Below are 26,278 nucleotides of genomic sequence, written 5' to 3'. Positions count from 1 at the left end.
TGACAGGGACAGTATATCTATATATATATAACCATTGTTACATTTAACAGTATGTATAGAGGTAGCCAAAATTATTCCAAATCATTAGAACTCTTAGAACACTTGGCATATTTGAGTGGTTTGTCTGTTTTTTGTTGATTTTTTTTTTTTTTTTGAACTGGCCATTGAAATACCCATAAAACAAGTGAAATATCTACAAAGTCATCATTCTGCTCTATGAACCATAAAATAGAGCCATCATAATGAGATTTGGGTCATTTTCCTTAAAAAAATTTGCCTGGCCTATTTCACTGTAAACAGCACACAACCATGTTCCTTCAGAAGAAGCCAAATTCCATGTGTAATCATTGTCTGGTTCGATCATGGTTAAACCAATGGTGATGCAAGAGTCTAAGGACACAGCTGTGTGAGTCTGTTGAATGTACAAGGCCAATCCTGCTTATTTTCATGACTTACAAGTAAGAACCATTTGGATGTTTCATGAACATTATAAAATGAAATCATATCTTGGAGGCAAAAAAGATCAGTGTCTTCAAATCTGGGAGGTGTTTTAGTCATTTTGGCCACCACTGTATACAGGACTTGTAGCCATAGTAGTTAATTTGCAAACTGATTTAAAACAAAACTATATGACAGAACAACATTATTTAACACAGTGTTACAGAAATTTGATTATTATATGCTATAATATTAATATCTAATACCCCCCTCTGAAAAAAAAAAAAAAAAAAAAAAAAATCTAATTAAAAATAAACATACATGAGTACTGTCAGCTTTCTTCCAGCAAATAATGCTGATAAACACAATCAGGTGGTACTAAATCAAACAAAACAACAACAACAACAACAACAACAAAAAAACACCCAAGGACCCATTCAAAAATGAGATATATTTATATGACTGTATAAAGTCATTTAGAGTATTAATCATAATAATCCCTTCATTTCATGAAAGCAACATGGATGAGTCAGGGACTTAGCCCTCTTTGTGCAATTATTTTTTATTTTGGATGTGTTGTTCTGTTTTTGCAGAGTCCAGGATCAAAACTTGTGCTGTCAGTTTCCAAGTTAGATTTTTAAATTACAGTATATATATATATATATATATTTTTTTTCCCAACCATATAAAACTAGAGCCTACATTTGGCTCTACTTGACAGCAATCTATGCTCACCCACACAAGCGTCCTTCTCTAGTTAATCCACTCCCTCCCCTTTGTCTCATAAACGTCTCAAAGCAAACAACTATCATCAAGGCGAGTTCATTTATGTGTTTGCATTATTAAATCCACATGGATAAGAACACATCCAGCGCATAAATCAATTACATAGAATCTGAAAAGTAAAAGAAAAAACAAGTTTCTGTTGTAGTTCTGACCTTTACCCCTAGATGGCACTAAAACCAATATATGGCGATGTATTAGGGATTTATTGGATTATTTCCTCTGTGTGTTTGGTTTTATGTTGGTCTGTGTGGTTTGATCAGGATCATAGAGATGTATTAACATTATCAGTTATTGTGTTGATGTTATTTGTACTTAAGTCACTGATTAACATGTATGTGTCTTCATATTTCCTCATAAAACACAACTATTTCTGTATATACTGGGGGTAACTGTAGACATATGCTGACATATGTTATGAACAGAGGGATTAAATGATAATACTAAAGTAAGATTTGTATCTAAAGAGCACATTCTGCTCCTTTCAACCACTATCGTACATATTTTCTTCAGCAGTACTTGGAATTCTGCAAATAATTATGGTGGGACTAGTCAGGTTACATGAAGCACAGTGTGTCCATTCTTCACCATAATGTGAAGGCACACTGCATATCTCATTTGGCAGCACATGAGGAGGCTGAAGATGAATAACCAACAAAAGAAAACACGTGCAACAACAGCCATGTTGTGTCCAAACAAAATGGGTCTTTATTCAGGAAGTGAAAGAAAAAAAGATTGAAATCAACACCCCATTTAAATACAAAACCAACAAAAATAAAAATAAACATGATATTCATTTTGCATATCAAAGAACCATTCATTAATAATAATTACAATCCAAACACCCCATAAACCACTTTTGTGAATTTATACACAAACTCTGATTTAGAAATTAGTCAATTTAACAATAAAATTACAAATATTTAGCTTTAAAAATAATTAAACTCAAAATAATATATTAGCAGTTAGCATCTTAAAATTACATATAGTGTATTTCCACATAAAAATACAAAATAATACCAATGACATTTAAACTGAAAAATTATTCCAAGAATTCTGCTACTAATAAATGAAATAAAAATGTGGGATAAAACAAGATGAAAAGAAATAGAAATATGCATGAAAAAGTCTTTCCTTTTGTTAGCAAAACACTATCCAAAATAACTACAATCATTTACATCAGTACAAAGATATCTGGATTTAAAAATAGTTGCAATGAAAAAACGGGGTTTATTTTCTGACAGTAAAAAATGACACTGTGGATCAGAAATCTGCAAAATATGCAATGAAAAAAATAAATCTGCATTAAAAAGGTTTACACTGTAATTCTTACTTTTATACAAACATTAGAAACAGTATTGCACATCACAACACAGATTCGAGGTTAGTCAGCCTTTCAAAATGTGTTATATTCAAGTTTCAGAGCATCTACGAGGACAGGCAGTCGAGGCCTCGATGCAACAGGGGAGAATCTCAAGTGTCTTCCAAGAAAATAATAAAACCTTCATGTTTCCTTCCTTCAAATTAAATGTGTAATGTGTATGAAAATAAGAATCAGTTCGACTGTATATCAAAAACTCTGATGTTGCTACTAATGACGTGATTCTTTGTCTTTGAACGGAACTTGGGTTTCTGACATAATTAGCACAAGGGCGGGGGGGGGGAAATAAATCGTATAATATTTAAATAGAAAAATACAATCAAAATCAAGTAGTTTTTTTTTTGTCTACAAAAATAGTGAAATAAATATGATTTTTACAAAAACAAAGACACGTACAGAACAAAGTAACAGTGTTCAACATAGAAAATAGAACCTCACAAAACAGCACGAGTCAAGTGTTACAGGTGACGATATTCAAACATGTTATCATCTGACACCATGAGAACTAAAGCCACTGGGACGACGGGAGCCTTCGCTAACTCACATCTGGTTATTGTAAAGTCAGTTGTTTAACACGGTGCTGACTCCCAGTCCTCAACATCCAGACTACATTAGAATATATTAGAAAATATTGTATTCCTGCTCTACTCTTACAGAACACAGATAACTTAAGACCACTGCTTCACGCTACATCCTACACAAGTAATCATGAAAAAATAAAACTTTATAAAGCATCTGTAGAATTATAAATAGGTGGAAGTTTCTGAGAATCCACATTACTGAAATCACTTAGGGGGTGAAGAAGAAGAAAAACGAGTGGGATATAGAAAAGTAGTGCATAATATATATTATAAAAACTAGGGATATCGAAGGGCCAGTGACAGGTAAGTAGTTCACACAAACAAGTTAAATTATAGTAGCCGGCTATAAGTAAATCAACCTTAAGTCTCAGTTTCATTAAGGTTTTGTAACAGTATACACTTGACGCCTGAACACTGATACACCAGGGTGTGGAACACAAAACCACAACGACACAAGAGCGACACACGGGTACAGTACCAAAAAGGACGGCAGGAGTGCCAGTCCTCACATAAAGATTGTCCCAAAATAGTTTTTAAAGAGTATTTCAAGGTGTAAATCAGACCAGAAAAAGAAAACAAAACATTTATCTTAAGCATGCCAACAGACCAAGCATCATCATCCTCGGGCTCGACGAGGAGATGCGTCGCTTTATGTTCAATAAAAGGGCGACCCACGGCCTAAACATCACTCAGGCTGCTCTCTGAGCTGATCAAGTCTTTAGTTTTGCATTTGGTCTGCCAGGGACGATGCAAAATCAGATTAACCTTTGGAAACATACAGGGATACGTTACAGGAAGGTTGAAGGCAGAGTCATCAGATGTTTTCTTTCTCCTCTAGGTAATCTGTTGGTAACTAAACTAGAGCCTCAGTCTACAATAACAGGACTCACACAGCACAGGGACGACACAAACACAAACCACTGAACACCACTCTGCTTCTCAACAGGATATATTTTTTTTGCCATACAAGCCACCACTTCAAAAATTGATGGCATCCACTAAGTCTACAGTAGAACCAATATCACTTTTTGTATTGTTTAGTATGTAAATGGATCAAACAACAGATAAACATCAATGCATGCAAGTTTAAATAGTTTTAATATTTAAATCTGTCAAATTTTTTTCTTTCCCTCTAAACATCTGTAATAGATGGTCATGCTACTCACTAAAGAATTAAATGTCTTTAATTATTGTTTCAGTGGTTTGTTTTTTGTTTTTTATTTTTATTTTTGCAGTGTTTTTTTAAAATCACATCTAACCTGCATGCTTTTTGTGTATCTAAGCCTATTGTCAAAACATGCACTTTCCATGGCAATGGGGGCCATTAGTGGTTGAGTGCATACTGCATTTCATTTGACATGATTCTGGTTTATTAATGGCATTAAATATAATTCCTACACATCTATTCATATATATGTATATATAGCAGCAAAGCTTCTAAAATAGCTTGTTACGTATAAATGTAATTGTTTAATACAGTTAGCATAAACCAGATTTTGGATTTTGAGGTAATTACTCTATTGTCAGTATGAGCGCAGAATTTGTAATAAACTCTCTAACAAGATAAAAGAGTCCATGGCAACATTAAAAAAAACAACTTTGTTTCGCGGCAGAAATGTGTCAATTTTTAATGTTTCCTATCATTTTTGCTACCTTTGGTTAATGACCTGGGGCAGGCGTCAACATTATAGAATCGAGGTTTTCCCAGAAACAAGTGTGCACTACACGCACTGTAGGGTGGCTAGCAGCAGACAAACAGACAGACAAGCTGCCCCCATGCAAAAACATTCCCGTATCTACTTTAAATCTCACATACAAAAATAATGGTAATAAAAAAACCTACAAAAATCAATCTCTTTTTAAATCTCCTCTTAGAAAAGATGAAAGTACCACAAAAGAGTTGTAGAGTTGTCAGAGCCTGAGATGTGAGGGGGGTTTTGGTGAAAAACTGAGGCTTGTGGTGTTTGGCTGCTACAAAAGATATATAGATATATATAGTATATACTGTTTAGTGTTACGTACACGATTATACTGATAGTTAGGAAAGCAGGAGAGGCAGAGCGATGCTCTTTTTCCTGTTAGACAGTGTTTCATTTCCCTTCCCTCTAACTGTGTCACCATGGCTGTGGTCACATCTCTAGTTCCAGCGGAAGTGGATCTGGCGTGGGCGGTCGGCGCCTTCTTTGACCAGGGGCTTGTGAAACTCTCGTCCAGCGCGGGAGTGGATGTTGGCCCAGCAGAACTCACAGTAGTACTGCAGACAGGTAACGTTAGCGCAGAAAAAGGGAGCAAATTTCCCTCCACAGCGTGCACCCTGGCACTCATCACACAGCTGATCATCCAGGACGTAGGGCTTCACTTCCACCTGCACACACACACACACACACACACACACACACACACACACACACACACACACGGAAAAAAACATGAATACATTTATGAAAAGCAGCAAAGACAATTATGAAGCTAATTCAGTCAGCCCTAATAAGCTCACCATAGCAACAGGCTGCTGCTTGCTATACTGTGATGCCAACAAAACACACACACACACAAAAACACACACACACAAAAAAACACACACACACAAAAACACACACACTCACAAGTTACAAGTTGTGTGAATGATGCATCCATTTTATGATGGATGACAATGGATTGATAATAAAGAGGGAGCATGTACCCGTTTGTCAATGTCTCCATGCTGCAGCTGGACGAATCTGGCGCTGATGGCGGCGATGTAGCTCTGCTGATTGGAGAACGCCACTCGCCCCGCCCCCTTGGGGTACTTGAGCTCCGGATCGGTATCAATTCCTGCGTAACAGACTCCACCATAGAGACGATCCATGATCATGGCCAGCTCAACTGGGCACAGAGGGAAAAGAAAGGCAGACAAAAGAAGACAATCAGATGAGTGGACAGATAATGAATGATGTGGGAGGAAATGAGGAAGTTACACATCAGGTGTGACACAGTGGGAGATAAGCTGACAGGGGATTTCTATTCCCTGGGGCTTTAACTGTTGTTTTATGTATGAGACAGTTCAAATGTCTGAATCAGTGACCACCAACCACATTATCTGTAATGAATTAAAGATCACTAGTCAGTTGTTATATGTTATATTAATTATTTCATCAGTGTAATATAACTTTGACATTTAACAGATAATTTAAAGTTAAGTGACAAGAAAAACCTTAATTTTAACCAGGCTGTATAACCCTCAATACTAGAGGTTAACCAGTATTGGAATTCTAAAAGCAGAAATAATGACAGTTTAAAGAAAGAAAAACCTGATAAATGGAAATATACTATCTTTAATTTTTACAACTGTTATATCAGACATCTAAGTCAAAGCATTCAATCAATAAATCTGAAAATGAACATCAACCTGAACTATATTGTTATTTTAAGCCCTCACAGTTTGTATTGCATATTTTTTCTCAGTATTCATTCATTATCTGAACCCGCTTTATCCTCACTAGGGTCACGGGGGTCGCATGGAGCCTATCCCAGCTACTTGCGGGCGAAGGCGGGGCACACCCTGGACATTTCGCCAGTTCATCACAGGGCTGACATATAGAGACAAACAATCACTCTCACATTCACACCTATGGGCAATTTAGATTAACCAATTAACCTATCAGTGCATGTCTTTGGATGGTGGGAGGAAGCCGGAGTACCCGGACAGAACCCACGCAGACACGGGGAGAACATGCAAACTCCACACAGAAAGGTCCCACCCCCCATCGACTGGTGTTGGAGTCGAACCCAGGACCTTCTTGCTGTGAGGCACGATCGCTATCCACTGCACCACCGTGTTGCCCACATTTTTTTTTTCTCAGTATGTATAACAAATTACAGTTACATTTATTTTGTAGTAGTAATTTTGTAGTTGTAAGGTTGTTGCATGGATGTAGTCATCAGCCGACCATGACGAAACCAGACGTGAAGTGTAACAAACTGTACAATTACTTGCTCTCAGAGGACGGGGGACACCTCCCACAAAGATGGTCTTGCGGGGGTCAAGGGGCTGAGACCCATCCATGACAAAATCACTGTCGCTAAGGTTCCAAGGTCGAATCTGCACCTGTAGACAGAGTCAAATGTAAGATTAAACCAACTCTGTCGAGACTCTGCAAATACAAGTCATGTGTTGTGTGTTTGTTGTGTGTTTGAGACGGAGCCGTGGAACTCACAGGCTTATCTTTGATGGTGGGGCTGGAGACACACAGGTAGAGTTTGCCATCTTCCTCCATGCAGGCTTCAATCAGAGCCTGCACCGAGCTCTCCTCCTGAAACAGCAGGAATGCGTATCCTAGGAAACACACACCGCCTTAGTGAATACCTTAAACACAACAAACACCGCACAGTGTGTTCTCCTCTGGGTTTATCATCCCTCAAATGAATATGGATTTATGATCATCCATGAAGATCACCATTAAAGGTCAATGTAAAGCTGGGTTTAGTAACCACAAATCTGTGTTTAATATAAAACCAGCTGCTTTAGCCAATACCTTTAGGCGGAAAGTAGGATTTACTCTCTGCTTTGTGTGGCCAGTCCACCACCAGGTGACCAAATCGACGAAAGCTTGAGGTTATTTCATCTGTAAAAGAATAAGAGACAGATTAAGAAAGAGAAAAAAGGTTCAGGTATTCATCTCCTTAAAAAAAAAGATCAAATAGAAAAATTTAAAAATACTAGGAGCAGAAGTGCTGCGTAGAAAATTCAACTTATCTAGAAGTATCCAAGTATTAGCACCAAAATAACCATAATTACCTTTTAACATATTGTAATTCAAGTGGGCTGAGACAAAACTAGACTTCTGCAGCTATGTGACTGATACCTGTTAATCATACTCATGCACACATGCAACCTGGACCCCATTCTACACTTTGTTTCAATATGGAAGGTGTATATGTTCTAATTCTTACACCCCCCCCCAGATTTCAGCACCTGTAGTTTTAAGTAAAGGTGTTTGTTCGGTCCCTCTAGCTCAGCATTTCTCAAACTGTGGGGTGGGCCCCCTAGGAGGTACGAGGAGGCGTGCTGGGGGTGTGCAAGATTGCTCCTAGATGTTTTTTTTTCCTCAGGTCAGAACATGTAGCAGGCAGAACTACTGTTTTGGCTTCGGAGCACCCCGAACTCATTTTAGGGATGTACAACAAACAAATCCACTGTCATGGTGATCTCTTACTTGACTACACAAAGAGTGTAGGTTTGGAGAATGGACAAGTATTTTACTGAGGCCAAAAGAAAATCATGCGACCTTTCTGTGTTTGCACAGTTTGTACAGTTTGCACTTTATTGTTCTAAGAACACGTGCAATGGGCTCATTGCAGTCACTGACACTGTTAAAATATTCATCTTTGTTGCAGTAAAAATTTGTTTGGTGTTCTAAAAGAAATGAACTTAATTGTTATAGATATAACAATACAATTGCACATTTCATATTTTTATTTGGAAAAATATTGTCTCAGGGAGCAGTCATGTGGAGTGTTTTCATTGTTCAAGCTAAATTTGAAATTGTTTTTAATGAAGCACAGGAAATTATTCAGAGAAAAGTACAACAAATGGTTATAATATTGATGTTTCTTTCAATAAAAGTTGTACTTGAACTACTGTTACAATTTTGTTTGTTATTGGGGGGCCTGGATAATTTTCTTCCTCCAAAGGGTGGGTCAGATAGAAAAAGTTTGAGAACCACTGCCGTAGCTGAAGTTAGAATATTAATACAGAAACATCAGTGTAAAACCAGTGCATTAGTGTTATATCTGCTTTATGTCCAGTTAATAAACAGGGAAGAATCCCATAATTAAAAAGAAGAGGGAAGAAAATAAAGTCTGATATACTCATTTCTTTACAGTGTTTTGGTTAATCTTTGATTTTTGTTATTACAATTTAGTAGATCTGTACCAACCTTTAAGAGATTTAAGTGAGTTCTTTATATCCTCCACAGACCCAGGACAGTAAAGGTTTACTCTTATATTTGCATTAAATAATTAGAATGCTGCAACAGGTTTTTCAGACACTTTTTTTCCCGTGAAACTCTTGTCCCCTTGGCAATAATGCATTTCTGGGTCTAAGGAGGATATTATCAAGTGTGTAAAATGAAAACTACTAATGCTATCAGAGCAGCAGAAAGTACAACATTTAACTCTGAGATGTAGTGGAGTATAAGTATGAAGTGGAAAAGTACAGATACCTTAAAATAAATACCCTCGTTTCATTCCATCAATGTCAATAACACATATAGAAATAAGAAACCAAACACCAACAGTGTCATGAGCGCGTCCTCTAACCTTCATCTATGTCAGGGGGTAAACCTCCCACAAACACTTTACGAGAGAAGCGCTCGATGCGTTCTCCGTTCTGGTGGGGGTAACAGTTGGGGGAGCCGAGCACTCCTGGAACACCCTGGTTGCCGTGGCCATCATCGAGGAGATTGTCATCAATAGGGAAAAGGGAGGAACGCCCTATTGGAGGAAAAAAAGTTAAAAATAATTAAGATTATATATTGAGATTAAGCATTCAAACAAAACACACAGAAAGCAGCAGCACTCACAAACACAACTCCAAACCTTCAAATCATCTGCCTTTTCTTTATGGGATGTTAAATCTGTGCTATGAGAGGGAACCAAACACTAACTGGGGATAGAGGAAGACTGAAATCTAATGCTTTTATTTCCATTTTACACTTGGTGGTTACAAGATAAAGCACTGGTTTAAAGTGAAGATTACGTGCAATTTACTGTGTGTCGCTCTGTGGTGGAGCAGATAAGGCAGGTGTGGAAAAGCAGGCTGTGTGGAACAAAGCTGTTAACAAAATAGATGAGCTGATTCAGGTAAACAGGACCAAACCTGAGACCCCTGACACCATGCACGTCTGGATTCTCAGACAATTCTTGATTTATATATATGTATAATGGCAGTTATTTTTCAGCCAAACACTGTATTTTACAAGTATTTTAATTACAAACAAACGCAGGCCTCAGTTTGGTTTCCCTTCAAGCAGTGAAGCATGCGACTGGAGAATAAGCCACAAGAGAACAGACATGTTGTAGAAAGCTGAGTTTACCTCGACGTCTCCCAAAGCTCCTGGCTGCATGTAGAAAAGTAAAGAGTGCAGGTTTCAGCTGACATGTAACCTCAACAGTCTCACATCTACACAGATACTTCATCATGTCTCTGTTTTTTACCAGAAACAAGATAAATAGAATTATTTTCATCTCTGTGTTGACAAAGGTGTCCAATTTATGGCTCACAATAGCTTAAAAAGCTGAAATATTGCAGATGCAGGTGATTAGTACAGATGAATATGTCGAGGTCCAACTCTGCCGTGTGTTAAAAACACTGAACAGGCTGAGCGTCTCAACAGTTAAAGACATGAGCCAAAAACAGTTTCCTTTCTGACTGCTTGGTCTTACGAGAAAAAGACTAGGAAAAAAAAGCACTTTCACTGTTATTTGCAAATGCTATCTGACCCAGATTTACATTCCGCTGAGACTGTTATAAAACATGATTTTATTTTTGACATCAACAAGATGTGTGTCCATATGCAAAGAAAACGCAAAAAGAAAAAAAGGTCACAGTGCTATGTTGTTTTTCTAATAGCGAGTGGAAATGTACCAGAGTTATCATAGTTTACCAGAAGTTATAAAATGACTTTATTATTTTATAGAAAATAAAAAATAACACAGTCTGTCTGAACTGCAGCCTTCAGGCAGGTAGGACATGACGATAAAATCACAGAAAAACAGACTTAAAAACAACTTTTATCCAAATGCAGACACAATAGTTAATACTGTTAAGATATGAACTGAATCATTTAGCAAGATTTCATATTGTGAAATAGTGGAATCATGCAATTATGACTTTTTTCATGTTTTCACTGACAGACTATGTGTGTTTTGGCTTTTACTTACTAGTTTTTGTAGAGTTTAACAGGTTGTTTTTTTTTTTACTTTAAATTTCATTGTAGTGTTCTATTCTATTCTATTCTATTCTATTCTATTCTATTCTATTCTATTCTATTCTATTCTATCAGCTTTATTTTAACACAAGCCGATAATCCAGTGGACATCCTAGTGGACATTTAGTAAAATGCAGCTTCTATAAATCAAGTGTTTTCTCACAATACCTGGAAAACTAAAACTATTTGAACACTAAAACAACATTTATCAATTTATAAAACAGGCTTAAACAAAATGATCTGTACAAAAATAAAAGTGTGATGAAAATCCCAAAACTATAATAACTAACTGTAATGTATAACTTAACAAGAGCCTGGAACAAAGTCCTGTTTGTGATTGTGTGTGTGTTAAAACTCTTCATGTGACTTTTGTATGATGATGGAAACATTGCTCATCATGTGAGCGCTAAGCAACACAACATTAGTCTGATGTGTTTTGGTGTGAATTAAGCAACAGTGATGGGAATGTAACAATATAACACATATGTTCATGTTCATTTGGATAATGTCTCTCTGCAACATCAAATTACAATTTACGGTAATTGAAACATGTTTGTTTTGATAAGATCTATGATAGCAATTGTGAAAAAGTGTTAAATACCATAGAAACACCTGATGTACCACATGTCACCTACTGTGACCCTGCTGAGTGTGTCCAATGAGGCTAAGCAGTAACTGTGGATGCATCATGGGAACAGTACACACAGAGGGGGAGGGTGCTAAAAGATAATTACCATTGAGCATGAGTAGGCCGTCAGCCCCGGGGTTAGGGCATCCCACACGGCCTGACATGAGAAACAGACACACAAGTCATGAGCGAGCACAGACACACATATAACGATGAGACCTGGAGCAGATGGAGAGGACAGGGTGAGACCGATGTGAGTACAGAAACACACACACACGAAAACACACAGATACAGCGACAATGCCTGTCTGTGGATGAACTACAACAGCTCTGTCACATGTCTGCAGCGAGCACTGCGGTCGGCACAAATAGAATAAAAGCTCTCTTTATCCCCAAAGATAAATGGAGCCGACGTGACAAGACGACCCAAGGAACTGTTGAATATTTTATCGATAAAACGTAACAGTTATAACGTCCTTCAGCCACAGGTAAAGGTCAGATCTACAGCATAAAGAGTCACGGTGTGGAGCATTAGCACATGAAACACTGTTCACCGTCTTGAATGTATTTGTCACATTTTACAAAGTTTTTCTTTCTTACAAAATGCTACATGGACTAAAACAGTTGTCCTTGTGATCATTCTTTAACAGATACACTATATAGACACAAACTATTTACAATAATACCAATTCCCATTCCCAATGAATTGAGATATTATCAATTATGATACATGTCAAATCAATATTTTATTTTCAAGTTTAAAGACTGATTTATCCTCTTGAACGTGAGTTGAATAAACCACATAGTTACATGTGGTTTAAAATGATTACTTATGTTCAAAATATGACAAATATTTCAGAAATCTAGATTAAAACAATTATAATGATTTTAAAAAATCAATGATGAGTAAAATTAATACAAATTGAAGCGTTATGTAAGCCTTTTAGATGACACTGTAAATATAGACAAAAGTAGAAAAACACTTGGAGAGCGCAGACCTCATCCCCCCCGATCACCACCAAAATTGAATCATTCGTTCCTTGTACCAGTATCAACATTTCCTGAAAATTTTATCAAAATCCGTCCATAACTTTTTGAGTTATCTTGCTAACAAACAAACAGACAAACAGACAGACAAACCCCGATGAAAACATAATCTCCACCGTTCCTTGGTGGAGGTAATAAAAGACAAAATAAAACCATTTATTGTGATATGTCATAATATGTAAAATATAAAATTATTGTATGACATCTGTAATTATCATTTTGTAGCCCAGACCCCTGTTAGCCATGAAAGACCTGAGTTCACTGTGTCCCGATTATATTCATATAGTGTTTGAACAAAGCAAAATTCAGTAAATTATCTTGTACTGAATTTGTCTTTTTTTCAACCACGTATTTTTCCTGCATGATTATATCCTTTAAATAAGAATGGTTTCAAGAACAACTGCTTCAGTTGTCACTTTTGGGGTATTTTATTGATATGCATATTTAAAAGGATGCATTACGTGTGTCAGGTCTGTTCTTTATGCGTTAATTGTACAGTCTGCAATCCTTTTTTTTCTCATCTGTTTTACCTCCTACAGTTTCATTCGTTGTATATTTTAGTATATAATTCTTTTGTTACCTTTACTTTGTGTGTATAACTCTGATAAAGGACTTTTTATCTGCGAAGAGTGCTAAAAAAATCCATTTTATTTACTTACAGTACTTTTTCAACAAGCAAATGCTATTTTTACAATCCTGCCTGCAGCACTACCATGTCGGTTTAGCAGCTCCTGTATTTTGAAGCCTCTCACAGAGGCCTATACGCTGTTGTGTCCGCCACGGCTGTGCTATAAATGGCAGAGCCCACCCTTGCGAGCCCTCCTTCGCTCTCATCTCCACTCTTGGCCGTCATACACAGTGTGTGAAAGTGTGATCACAGCTAAAATTAGTCTAGATCCCCCTCTCTCTCTCTCTCTCTCTGCTGTGCACACTGGCCCATGTCCTCTCCATCTGCTCCTGATGAAAAAACAAAACATCTCGGCCCAGAAATACGAGCACAGGTCGAGTCCAGGTTTTAGTCTTAAGAAACAGGACATGCAACAAATCCTGATTTGTATTCATTTATTTATTCTGTTACACAATGCCAGCGTTAATACTACTGCTGCTACGTTAATACTACTGCTTCTAAAGGCAATACACCTAGAGTTTATTTGTGGGTCATAGTATAAAGTGAAGGTGTAACCAGTCTGCAAGGCTGTAAATGAGCCTCAAACAGCCGTCTCTAGGAGAGGGGGAGGACGGAGCAGTTATCTGACACTGCTCCTCTGATGTCCAGCAGCTGAGCCTTTGAGGACAGGCCAGTGTCAGAATACAGTCACTGCTTGCTGTTGCCAGTCTATAAGAAATACTGCTAATAAACTAGGACTTATTAAATTTTATTTCAATTTAGTTGATTAGAAAAAATTACGTGCCTTATGAGTGTGGTGCACATTTCATTAAACATCAATGAGGAATAACAATTTGCCACACTGACACTCCTGTCTCTCCTCTCTTTTCTCTGCCCGGGTTAAGTAGCAACAGGATCAGAGCTCTAAGGTCATGTAAATGTGCAGTGCAGCTGGTGGCAGAAGTATTAAGCTCTCAGCGGGAGGAAAATAAGCTGGTGCGTAGAAAAACAACACAACTCTCTGGGAGCGGTCACTTTTTGCTCGCGCGAACACGATCGCTTCCCTTTGACCCCAAAAACGTAGATAGAAAGGGAAAGGCAATCCTACCTTTCATCGGATCCTGCTCGGCTCTCATGATGTCGATCAGAGAACTCTCCAGGGAGTGCATGTTCAGACTGTCGTACATTCTGGAGCGGTCCTGAAAAACACAGGTGCAAAGAGTCAGAGCCGACAAAACAAACACACACATCATGACATGCATGAGTAATTACTCATGATTATAACTCACTTTAGTGATTGGGATTATGAACAATAAAGCCAATAATAATAACAATGAAATGTGGGTATGTGGCTTAACATGTATGAGGCTTAAGAATGTGAGTAGCTCACGCTTGGATTAACATTCTTTCCGTATTTATTCACTTTAGGAGTCAAAGGTATGTTTTGCGAGCAGCCTATGCAACAAATTCCCCGGGATTTCTGGACTTGTTCCCAGAGAACAACAGAATGGAAACCAAAACCAGGAGTGGCATTTAGCTGCAAAGCTCAGATGGAGGTTATGAGCTCATCAGCAGTGAGATAGTTATCCATAATGATGAACTATGACAGACTCGTATGGTAATATTGGGGTGACTAAGACACCAAAGTGCTGTACTATGTGCTTGTGTTCAATAGAACAGAATGAGGGAGTGCATTAACAGAATGTATTTCATCCTATCATCCTGTGTGTGACGCTGAAATCATTACACAGCCAGAGATGTGTCACTGAGGGCTAAACATTAAACAGAAAGGAAGGAAGGAAAAGACTTGGAATCTGAAAAATTCTGAGTCCCAACACTGTTTATGGAAATTAACAATCCACGGAGTCGGGCCTGTTTCCTGGAATAGGAAGCCTTGTACTTCTTGGCAATGATAGTAGTAATAATTTGAGCTCATAGCAAGTTGGTGACACCATTATCTCACCTCTAAAGAGTGACATTAATAAGAACATTTTTGTTGAGAAGTATTTACATGTGGTATGTATTATTTCCCCAAGAACAATAACATACAAGCCATCATCTCACCATACAAGGTCTAAGTATTTCCTGACTGTTACTCTGATATCAGTGGTAAAACGTAAAACGAAATGCAACTGGGTCAGTGCAGTCCTCTTTTATGCGTCATGTGCCTGAAGAACACCAAACTTCTATGGAATAATTTCTAAATAACTGTAAACATTATAACTAATAATACTAATTTAATACATTTGGCTATAAAAAATACTAAATTAAGTAAAAGTCATGAAGAGTTATGACACACACAGTATGTAATTTTTGAATCACAACCAGAAATAAAGACTAAAGTAGAATTAGGTGATGAAGTGAAGTAGCATGTGATCAAGAGAATAGTTTTTACCACGAAATCTACTGTGATGACTCAAGCAGAAATTATGTTAACAGATGAGGTTATGTATTGAACATTTGTTCATGTTACATTTTGTGAATATTCACGTTCATTCTTAGAGAATAACAGTGAGTAATGCAACCAAAAAGCCATTAATAACACTGTACAAAATAAGATTTTTCTGAATTTGAGCACTGTTGGACACATCTGAATGTCAAGTCAACCAAATTTTTATCTGTATAAGGAGTGGTTAACAGCAAAGGAAAGCAGATTTTTGCAATAATTAATGTGCATTTTGTGAAAGAAAATGCAGAAAAGTTCTATTTTTCAGTGAAAGATTCCGACCTCCTTCTGAATCTAATATTCAGACCCAACAAGGATGTTACTGGCAGCACAGTAGGAAAAAGAAGTGAGATATGATCTAAACATGTCCAAACGTCAACCAGTTTGAGATCTCAGTGCGGCTGGGCCTGAGCAGAGTAATGAGACACAAATTATAGATATGTCATCCAGAATACAAGCCAGCAGCATCTGATGACCACTAGTGGACTTCTGTGACACTGTTAGCCACGGGCATTTTTTCTGTGACAGGCAAAAACAGGCACATATGAGGAAAGAGATTATCTTGTCCTCCTCCCTGACAGAGCTTCAGCAGGCTCAGTATCTCAAACAGATCTCATCTACAAGAAGACAGGGATTCAGCCCAACCCCCATGTTATTACACCTTTGGAAAAACCTGCTGAGTGCGTTAGTTAAAGCTCCCCCTGTCTGATTGAAATGCTAAATGTACTTCAGTAGAGCTATTCGTCAGCACAGGGACAGACGCTGAAGCCCCTCCTTCAAAACACTCTGTGATACTGGCATTGGAGCGGCTGCATCCATTAATACCTGTAATACCACACAGCAAAGACCCTCACATCCTTACCCACAACAGAGTGAGCATTTTGCCAGCTATTTCTCATGTTATGTCAACAAAGGAACACCCAGTGATGACTGTCTTCACCATCAAGTGTTGCTGTTTGGATAACAGTTTTGTGCAATTACTACACACTTGTTGATGAAGTTGGCTCACTTTACCAAAACCTTAAACACAAATCCAATAACACACAGCACTTGGAAGTAAATAACCTCAGATAAATGTCAAAATAAAATTTCTTACTCCTTTGTTAAAATAGCACTTTGGTAATAAAATGATAAATGCATGCACTGTATTAATGGCTATTTCAAGCAGCAACAACACACTTGTGTGTTTTATATAAATCACTGCTGTCTGAGGTACTTTGTTCACATTTTAAGCTTTTCAGGCAACAGTGAAAATATCACTTAATAAGGCTCTATTTCCTGGTTCCGTTCTTTGTTTTTGTGCCCATCCTCATCTTGATCCACTTCCTCCAAAGTCTTCACAAGTAATGTGATGTTGCCTGAGGTCTAACAATTTAGTTTATATGTGTTTTCAATGTGTGAGTGTTGCCAATTTAAAGTATGTTTCGCATTTGGAATAGTGCATTCCCAGTGACCAGAATTATCTAGTATGTAGCGTTTTGTGTTGCAGAAATGCGCAGAGCAAAGCAAAAAATATGCTTGTACTTTCAGTGCCTTAGTTACATTAATGTTTTGACACTTGTGTCAAAGTATTAACTTCACTAAAAAAACTGTAGTAACATTCTAAAACTACTTATTTTTGAGTAAGCCTCTACTTTAATTATCCTGTTCTATTTCTAGACAATTATACCCACTCTGTTTCAGTTCCTTTTCCTCACTATATTAAAGCGTCTCCTTTCCATTTTTACAGTGAATCTTCATTAAAGCTCCCTCTCCTGCTCTCACACCTCTACTATCTCATTCATCCAATGTTGAAATCAAATTATCACTATGCCTTTGTTCGTAGTTCTTTCCCATCATAAAGCCAGTGATTCTCACTGGAACACAAAAACAAAAACCTCCCTTTTCCCACTCTCAGACACACACACTTAGCCAACAATCCAAACAAAACCCTGAACCAGTCAATGTGGGGTGAGCCCAAAATACTCACCTGCAGAGGCAACAAGGTGTTGCTGTTGCTGTCTGTGCGAAACATGTTCTCCTCTATCCAGGACTTAGGCCCCAGTGATCCGCCAGAGCGTGGGAACTTAGGTGGAGCGATGACGTTGCTTGAGAAGGGCTTCTTGAGGGGTGAGACATGACTGACTGAGCCAGGTACTCCCATGCCACTCCCTCTGCGGTGGTCTCGACCCCAGGACATCCCACCGGAGCCCCAGCCGTTCCCCTGGTGACTGCTCCAGGGAGATGGCTTCACCATAGGCTGCACAGTGGAAACAGACAGATGTATTTATTTGGAACATGCAAAATTACAAAGAGCATGTGCATCCTTTTATTACATATTTGAGTATTATTCTAACATTATCCTATCCTGCTGTCTCTACATCCTTTCTTTCGTCTCCGTCAGCCACAGCCTAGCTTGATCTGCTGCTGTAACGGGTGGGAAGATAAGAAGATTTAGGGCTTTAAGACTAATACTAAGCATCTCGTGCACTTCAGCACTGCTAGTGTAAGTTACACACTCACTCTGCACCTGGACCTTGTGTCCACTCTTAAGCATATCATACATCTGATCGCATCATGCTCAATCGTGCGTGCTTTCACATGAAAATCGCAGTGAACACAAAAACCTTACTGTTTCCTCTTTGCTCAATGCACAATGTGATCTAAATCCCTGTCCTGTTTTTTAACACTGCAAATAGCTCTATGTAATCTCAGATGGTGGTGTGATTATGAATAGTCTTTATTATACTAGAAGATAAAGACTGCACAAGTGGTGAGTTTGGAATCTTAAGAGCAATTGATATGTTCGTATTAGGGTTGTGTATATGCAAGGATCTATTGATATAAAATCTATACAGTATATAAATATATGGCACAATTCAATATATAGCAGGATATTAAAATACAATGGGCAAGGTTCTAAAATGATATTTTGGAAAAGCTGTCTTAATACAAAGATTACACCAACATATGAATAAAATCTGAGTCAAGCAATGTGCATGAAAACTATTGATTACAAATTGATCACACAGTGTCACAAAACATGATGAACATGATGAAACAATATAAATCTTTCTTCCAAGGGCAAACATACAAATGCGCCTAGGGCTGTGGAGTATGATATTCACAATATGACAGGTGATGACTGGAAATGTTTCATATTATCCACTGACATTTATTTTCTTGTGCTGCAAATTCCACTCTTTACACCAATACTATTGTCATTTGACATTGCTTTGCATCCTTCCCCCTAGCAGAGGTGTAGGTCAGAATTTTGCATGAAAGCAAAACAAACACGGAGGAGAACAAACGTGACACGGAACAGGATCATCTTGAACAGGAGATGGACTCTAACCGGCTGAGACAAAATGACGAGCTCATACCTGAAGGAGGGGCTACTTCTGTCACATGACTGAGCTATAGGCATAAAAAACCTGACGTGAACCAGAACACTGTAGCTTGGAAATGATGCCACAGACCAGTCCCAATGACAAACACAAACATGAGTAACATCTTTTATCACCTAGGCCACAACAATGATACAGTTGACAGAGAATCTATGGAGCCAGTTTACATTTTTATACTTTGGAAAGCGTATATTTTTTCATTCGATTACATACTGAGTTGAAAATTCACACAAAGGCCAAAAAATTAAGATAAAATATGAGCATATTATATTTGTATTTGTCAAGTATGTAATAAAATGGGATCAGATATGGGCTTTTCCATGAAGTAAACTTAGATGTACAATTTAATCAGTGAATTTACAGATAGGACAGCATATTCTGATATATATGATTATCTGTAAATGAAGTGACCCTTATAATTTGAGATTTTGTCTGTGCATTCCCTCAGAATGTCCCCCATTCAAGGTTTGATCCTTTGAACGCAGTTGAATAATAGTGAGATAAGCATGGATATTGTGAAAATGTATTTGCATAGACTCTAATAAAAATAAGGGGTTAAAGGTCAGTGAAATGCAACACTGCAGATGCAGCCATATGAGCATACACACCCTATGTGCAAATCACATGAGAAACCTAAAGCTGCGGGCTAGCAAACAGGCCTGGAGACTACTGCATAATCTGATCCTGCATTTAAGGCCCAGCGCTAGACTTTGCACAGAGCCCCTGGACTGTGCACCACCTTTAACACACACACACACACACACACACACACACACACACACACACACACACACACACACACACACACCTACACTTACACACACACACACACACACACACACCTACACACACACACACACACACACACACACACACACACGCCTACTAGATGTCTTCATTTCAACCAAATAAGCATCCATTTAGGACACCATTTAGGACCCTGCAGGCCTTTGTATTCCCACTGAGTGAACCACAAGACAGGGATGGTCCAGTGTCATGTGACTGCATCCCACTGCCAGCTTCCAGGAGAGAACAACAGCTAGATTCAGTGATGCTGTCTTATTCCCTTGTTCACCCCTCCCTTCATTTGCCTCAAGAGCAGTGATTTAGACCCTTACAAAGGACATGTCAAATGGATTATGGAGAAAAAACAGGACCATTTAGTCTTCAAAGACCATAGCTTTAGATTATAACACAAACAGGGACTAATAAGGTTATGCTTAATCTCTGCAGGGTGTCACAAGATGCTGACTGACCTAAGGGCACAAAAACATGGGTATTTTGAACAAACTGATTCTGTTTTCATATATCTGGAGTATATATTTTGTCATATGTAGATAGAAATACTAACAGGCAGTGTATGTAAATGGGGCCATCCTGTGTAAGTGCATGTGATTGATGGTGTGGCAGCTCACCTGATGTTGGTTGTAGTTGTTTCTCTGCTGGAGGAAGGCACCCTGCTGAGGATGCATTTGAGGACTGACTGGGGACCTGCGACTCTGAGGCTGCTGAGGGACGTTTATCTGGGGTGAGAACGGACCGCTGAAGCCCTGCACATTAATCCCGGCGCACGGATTAGCTGACACCGGCGAAAAACTCTGGAAGAAGGCCGGGTTGATGGAGGAGGGGATACCTGGGTAGAAGCTGTTGTCAGAGTCCGTATTGGGGATCTGGTTAATGGCGTTGGGGTGGGTGGGATTGATGGAGTTGGGTGCGGGAGGGGGCGACGAGCTAGTTTGGACCGACCAGGGGGTGCCGAACCCGGGGAGTGAAGGTGAACACGAGCCGCCGCTGGCGCTCTGCATCTCCTGGGCCGGGAGGTTCGGGAAAGCGGCACCAAGACCTCCGGACAACATGTTGCCGGTACTGCTGCTGCCATTATGGTGGACGATGGGGGAGTCCATTTGGATCTTGTTTGGTTTTACGGAAGTGGGCGATGGCGACGCAGCATCTGCTTCAGTCTCTTCCAGGGAAGAGTCGCAGGGGTCGGCGGCGCTGGGGAAGGGGCTGAACGGTCCCTCGGTCCGGTTCGACTCTGGGGGGCTGAAATGTGGGTGCTGACCTAATTGCTGATGTATTTTTCTGCTGTGCTGAAGGTCACTGATAGACTGCGTCGGGCAGAACTGATCTCGGTGGAAACTAGTCCTGTGGTTGGGAAGGTTAAACACGGGCGTCAGTGCGCACAGCTGACCGTCGTGGGTGTCGGTGTGGTTCGGTCGGTTCCCGGTTTTACTGATCGTGTTGCCTTCACTGTCCTTTTCCTCGGTTGACGGGGGTAATTGCGTGGTTGTCACCCCCACAGGCTCATCCTGCATGTTTTGCTGATGCGCAGCAGCTGACAGAGACAGCGGGGACGCGGCTGAAGGGCGAACCGGGACGCAGGAAACCGGACCAGACTAGTCGAAGGCTCCGTCCGTCGGCTCAGAGCTACCGAACTGTACGTCTGTTAGGATATTTAAAGCAGCGTTTCAGAAGTGTAGCCTCATGAACAGGCTTGCGTCTGTCTGTCTGTCTGTCTGTCTGTCTGTGTGTGAATAGGCTGTCGGCTACAGGCAGATAGAGGAGGGGGTCTGGCCTACACTGAGTCGGCTCGTTCCGGTCCTATTCTCGGTTTTCCTCCGTGATATTATCATGTACGTAAAGACCGAGCTGTGAAGGCCTTGTAGCAGGCTAGCCTAGCCTGTGAGGTCCATTCCCGTCCGGCCGTGCTACCCCCTCCTCTGGTTACCGGCTGTGCTGCTGCGGCAGAGGATTAAAGATCCCCGACTCAATCTACGTCACGACCGCATCACGCCTCGGTGCGCCCGCCTCGAGCCTCGAGCCCGAGCCGCAAAGAGGACCGCATTGTTTACGTCATGTTTTCATTATTCATAAAGTGCAGTAGGCCTACACCCTCCGACAGAGCACACAGGACCTACAGACCCCCCCCCACCCCCCCATGTACACACCAAAACTACACACACCAGTCAGATAGTAGTTAGTATGAACCTGTAGTTAACACACAACGAGGTTTAGTTTAGTTTAGTAGGCTAATTTAATTCAGTTAGTCTGTGCATTGGCCTAATAGTGTGAAGTACTTAAGACAGTTATTATTACTGTTAATATTATCCCTAAGCTAAAAGTAGTAGCAGTGATATTATCAATATCACCATCATCATTATTATTACACTATAAGTAATAGCAGTGATATTATCATTATCACCATCATCATCATTATAAGTAGTAGCAATGATATTATCATTATCACCATCATCATCATTATAAGTAGTAGCAATGATATTATCATTATTACCATCATCATTATTTTTACACTATAAGTAATAGCAGTGACACTACTACTAGTAGTAGTAGCAGGTGTAGGACCTAGTAGTAGTAGCCCAGAGTTAACCTGGGATAATGTACTTCACATTTACATATTTCTTCAGCCATTCCAGAAAGCAGATTGTGTCATATACAGTTATTATTATTATTATTATTATTATTATTATTATTATTATTATTATTGGTAGTAGTAGTAGTAGTAGTGGGGTAGTCCTGGGTTAGATTGTGTCACTGCTAAGTTATTATTATTATTATTATTATTATTATTATTATTATTATTATTATTATTATTATTTTTTTTTTTAATTATCATCAGGCTAGAAGTAGTGATAGAAGCAGTAAAGGTAGTAGTAGTAATAGAAGTAGCCCTAGTCACTTGTAGTAGTGTCCTCTTGTTAACCTGGGATAACAGTTGAATAATATTTGTGGATCTTATTGAAATATAAATGTTTCATGTCACATCTTAATATCAGGACATTATATCTTAAACTCTGATTTATGAATGTCACATTAAAATATTTCTTTCTTAAGTCCTTCCAGAAAGCAGACTCTTTCATAACCAAGTTATTATCATTGTTATTATTAGGTTAGATGTAGCAGTGATAGTAGAGGTAGCTGTCATAGTAGTAATAGTAGTAGGCCTAGGAACTAGTAGTAGTATCCCTTTGTTAACCTAGGATAGTGTAACCTAGGTGAAGACATTAGGCCCTACACTCATACATCATATTAACATATTTCTTTCTCCTTCAGCTCTTCCAGAAAGCCGACCGTGTCATAGCCCACTTTGCTTTGTGCTATGACTAGTATCTGTATTCAGTCCACAATCATTGTGTGTGCGCCTGCTCCAGCGTCACTTTACGCACGGACGCCAAGAGCTAAATATAGTTTTCTATGTCAGCGCATGTCAGGGGAGATGAATCTTCAGCGCCTGTGTTGAAATCAAAGCAGACAAGCAACCCTACCATATAATCTGTCTCATAAATGGTCAACAGCAGCACCATGGTGTCTGGTTTTTCTACTGCCTTTTTCATTATGTCAGTGGGAAATACTAGTTTTGTGTTTGTTACCTCTGCATAGTTCATATTGCCATCTGATTTTATTCACTTGTATTTGAGGACTGAAGAGAAAAAAGTTGAGGAGTTAAGGATGCCTCATCACAGGAACAGTTGGTGTTGATTCACTGAAGACAGAAAACAAGTATCAGCTGTGAACTGAGGAGATGCAAATGAGCAACACTTCAGCTTCAGTTTCTTGTTAGTACAAAAGGACCAGGTGAAGCAGCAGCCATTGTAGGCACATTGTGCCTTTGGTGTTGTCACAAAGGCTGGTTTATTTTATGATATACACAGACAGGGTTCATCTCTCTTCAGAGTTTAAGCAGAATAAATCAGTCTGTGGTATGTGAATGTGGTTTCTAATGAGGAAGACGGATACGAGAGGAGCGAAGCAATGTGCATGATCAACCTGCCATCTGGTCTCTGCTAATGATGATGGCTTATCTCAGCACAAAGTACACACAGCCTTCCGCCCTGCATTGTCACCTACACAATGCTACAAAATCAAAAGCACTAAAGCATCATCAGTTTCATAACATTATCCAAATCCTTAGAGTACATTGGTATTTTAAGACTTAATGTTACAAAGTTCTTCATGTACTCAAGGAGGGTGTAAACAGGCAACTCTTGCTCTTCACCTACATTGTGATTATCACTGGTTTATTGTCATTCATGGGCAGAGCTGCAGAGCATTTCCTGTTTTGTACATTTCATGATGAGCTGAACTTTAAATTCCTATAGTTTTAACACAACATGGAACTAATCAGTGACAGAAATGGGCTGCCGTCCCAGATGTCCTGATTTTCTTGACCCTTTTCACTGTACCTTGAACTGTTTTGGGAAGTAAGAGGACACCACCCGCCCCTAGAGTTCACCATCATAAGGTCCCAGATGGGACAGTCCCACCAGTGAGGGGGCAGGTGTGGTGGCCATGGTTGGTGCTGAGCGCCAGTGATTAGCCAGGCCCAGTAAGTGCTGGAGGGAGTTAAATGGGCCAGGCTGCCAGCTGCTGGTGTCTGATGATGATGGGCTGGGGGAGGGGGTCAGTCCAAGTGGGTGGGGTGGTGTCGAGGGTTGAGAGAAAAGGGGGGTCCATTCTCTTCCAACTGCCCTGACACTGACTGTGACATATCAATCCAAAAACAAACCAGAGCAATTTGAAACCTCTGTATTTTGGTTATTTCTGAGCCTATGCAAACACAGGTGCACTATATATAAATAAATAAATAAATACATACATACATACATACATACATACATACATACATACACACACACACACATACATACATACATACATACATGCATACACATACATACATACATACATACATACATACATACATACATACACACACACACACACACATACATACATACATACATACATACATACATACACACACATACATACATACATACATACATACATACAAACATACATACATACATATCCTCTATATGCATCCTCTATAGTGGCTTAAAGTTGAATAGAACTGAATGAATGAGGCAGGTGTGTTCAGTTTGACTTGGTTATGCATTTACTGCTGGTTTTTGGGAAGCACCTGGCCAACTAAACAATATCTCGTTTCACTGTGTTTGTAAAGCTAGCTGTATTTAGGTCTCTGTCAGACTAAATGACTGTTACATTGCAGCTGCAGTTGTCATGGCAACAGGTAATCTACATTTTCTTTTGTGTGGTTGATCACTGTGTTTGGCTCAGGACTGACTCCACGTCTCACTCTGTGTGTTTGAAGACTGGGCGGGGGGGCATTGATCAGCTTGTCCTGTTTGACAGACCTATCCATCAACAGTAAACACTCTATTCTGGGATGGATGGGCTGTGTTCTGTGTCTTATAATTCTGTTTCAGCATACAGAAGGTCTGCGTCTTGTGTGCCACTCAACACGGGAGTCATATTTCAAATCACTAAACCTATTTTCTCTGTGGGGATGATGAGAAGTAAAAAGAGAAGAGAAATCAGGTTTTTAACAATAAGAGACTTATACTCAAAGTTAGAAATCTCCAGAGTATTAGTAACACTGATTTATTAATAAGATAAATGAAAGAGAGTTTTAATGAACTGTATAAAAATAATTTCTGTTTCTATGGATCATAGATCAAAACAACAGTAAAATATAAAGTATTTATGGGCTAATGGGAGTGAAACTAATTTAATGTCATTAATAGGCAACCAAATGAAACACTTACCTTGAATAAATTATGGATTTTTAAGACTTTGAGCATTCTTGGAAACATTCGATATTATGGAAGAACAAAAGTCAGCAAAATATAGTTGATATAATGTCAATTATATCTGAAAACTACAAAAAAAACAACAATAAAACATCCATTGAGTTTATTTGTGGGACCTGATGCTTTAACTTTGTCTCTTCAGATATTGAAGAGAAACACTGTCAGTAAAAAATAATTTTGCTCACTGCAGAAAAAAAGAGATAATTTTGTTGATTGAAAAAAAAAAAAACAACAATGAAAAAAGAAACTAAATCAGCTTTGTTCCCTTTTTTTGCACTGTGATTGTTGTACCATTGAAGATTCAATATGTAAGATATGTGTCTGCTGTGCTTGTTGATGTGTCTTTGTATTTTATTTCTGTTATATTGATTGATTGATT

The 26,278-nt window shown here is 38.9% G+C and overlaps 1 protein-coding gene across 3 annotated transcripts; it reads right to left on the bottom strand.

The window, feature by feature from the left end:
* Positions 1-1,906: 1,906 nt before the first annotated feature.
* On the bottom strand, positions 1,907-22,036 carry cpeb2 (cytoplasmic polyadenylation element binding protein 2). Of its 3 annotated transcripts, XM_030131516.1 has the most exons (11): positions 20,683-22,035; positions 17,851-18,120; positions 14,544-14,634; positions 11,888-11,938; positions 10,260-10,283; positions 9,484-9,657; positions 7,698-7,787; positions 7,380-7,498; positions 7,156-7,270; positions 5,867-6,048; positions 1,907-5,548 (listed from the first exon to the last, which is right to left on the bottom strand). In XM_030131516.1, the coding sequence occupies exons 1-11, from the start codon at positions 21,580-21,582 to the stop codon at positions 5,321-5,323; spliced, it is 2,244 nt and encodes a 747-aa protein (XP_029987376.1). In that variant the 5' UTR covers positions 21,583-22,035; the 3' UTR covers positions 1,907-5,320. The 3 variants fall into 3 exon arrangements, with proteins under 3 accessions (XP_029987376.1, XP_029987377.1, XP_029987378.1); XM_030131517.1 differs by lacking the exon at positions 10,260-10,283 and having other exon boundaries at positions 20,683-22,036; XM_030131518.1 differs by lacking the exon at positions 11,888-11,938 and having other exon boundaries at positions 20,683-22,036.
* Positions 22,037-26,278: the final 4,242 nt, after the last annotated feature.

Source organism: Sphaeramia orbicularis, chromosome 4 (genome assembly GCF_902148855.1).
Source record: "Sphaeramia orbicularis chromosome 4, fSphaOr1.1, whole genome shotgun sequence".
Classification (NCBI taxonomy): Eukaryota; Metazoa; Chordata; class Actinopteri; order Kurtiformes; family Apogonidae; genus Sphaeramia; species Sphaeramia orbicularis.
This window is presented reverse-complemented; position numbering and strand designations above follow the sequence as displayed.

Excerpts from the sequence above, each read along its gene's own strand:
- cpeb2 (XM_030131516.1), bottom strand. The coding sequence starts at position 21,582 with ATGCAGGATGAGCCTGTGGGGGTGACAACCACGCAATTACCCCCGTCA. Across the intron at positions 18,121-20,682 it reads ACAACTACAACCAACATCAG|CCTATGGTGAAGCCATCTCC; the intron begins GTGAGCTGCCAC and ends TCCACTGTGCAG. Across the intron at positions 5,549-5,866 it reads ATGGAGACATTGACAAACGG|GTGGAAGTGAAGCCCTACGT; the intron begins GTACATGCTCCC and ends GTGTGTGTGCAG.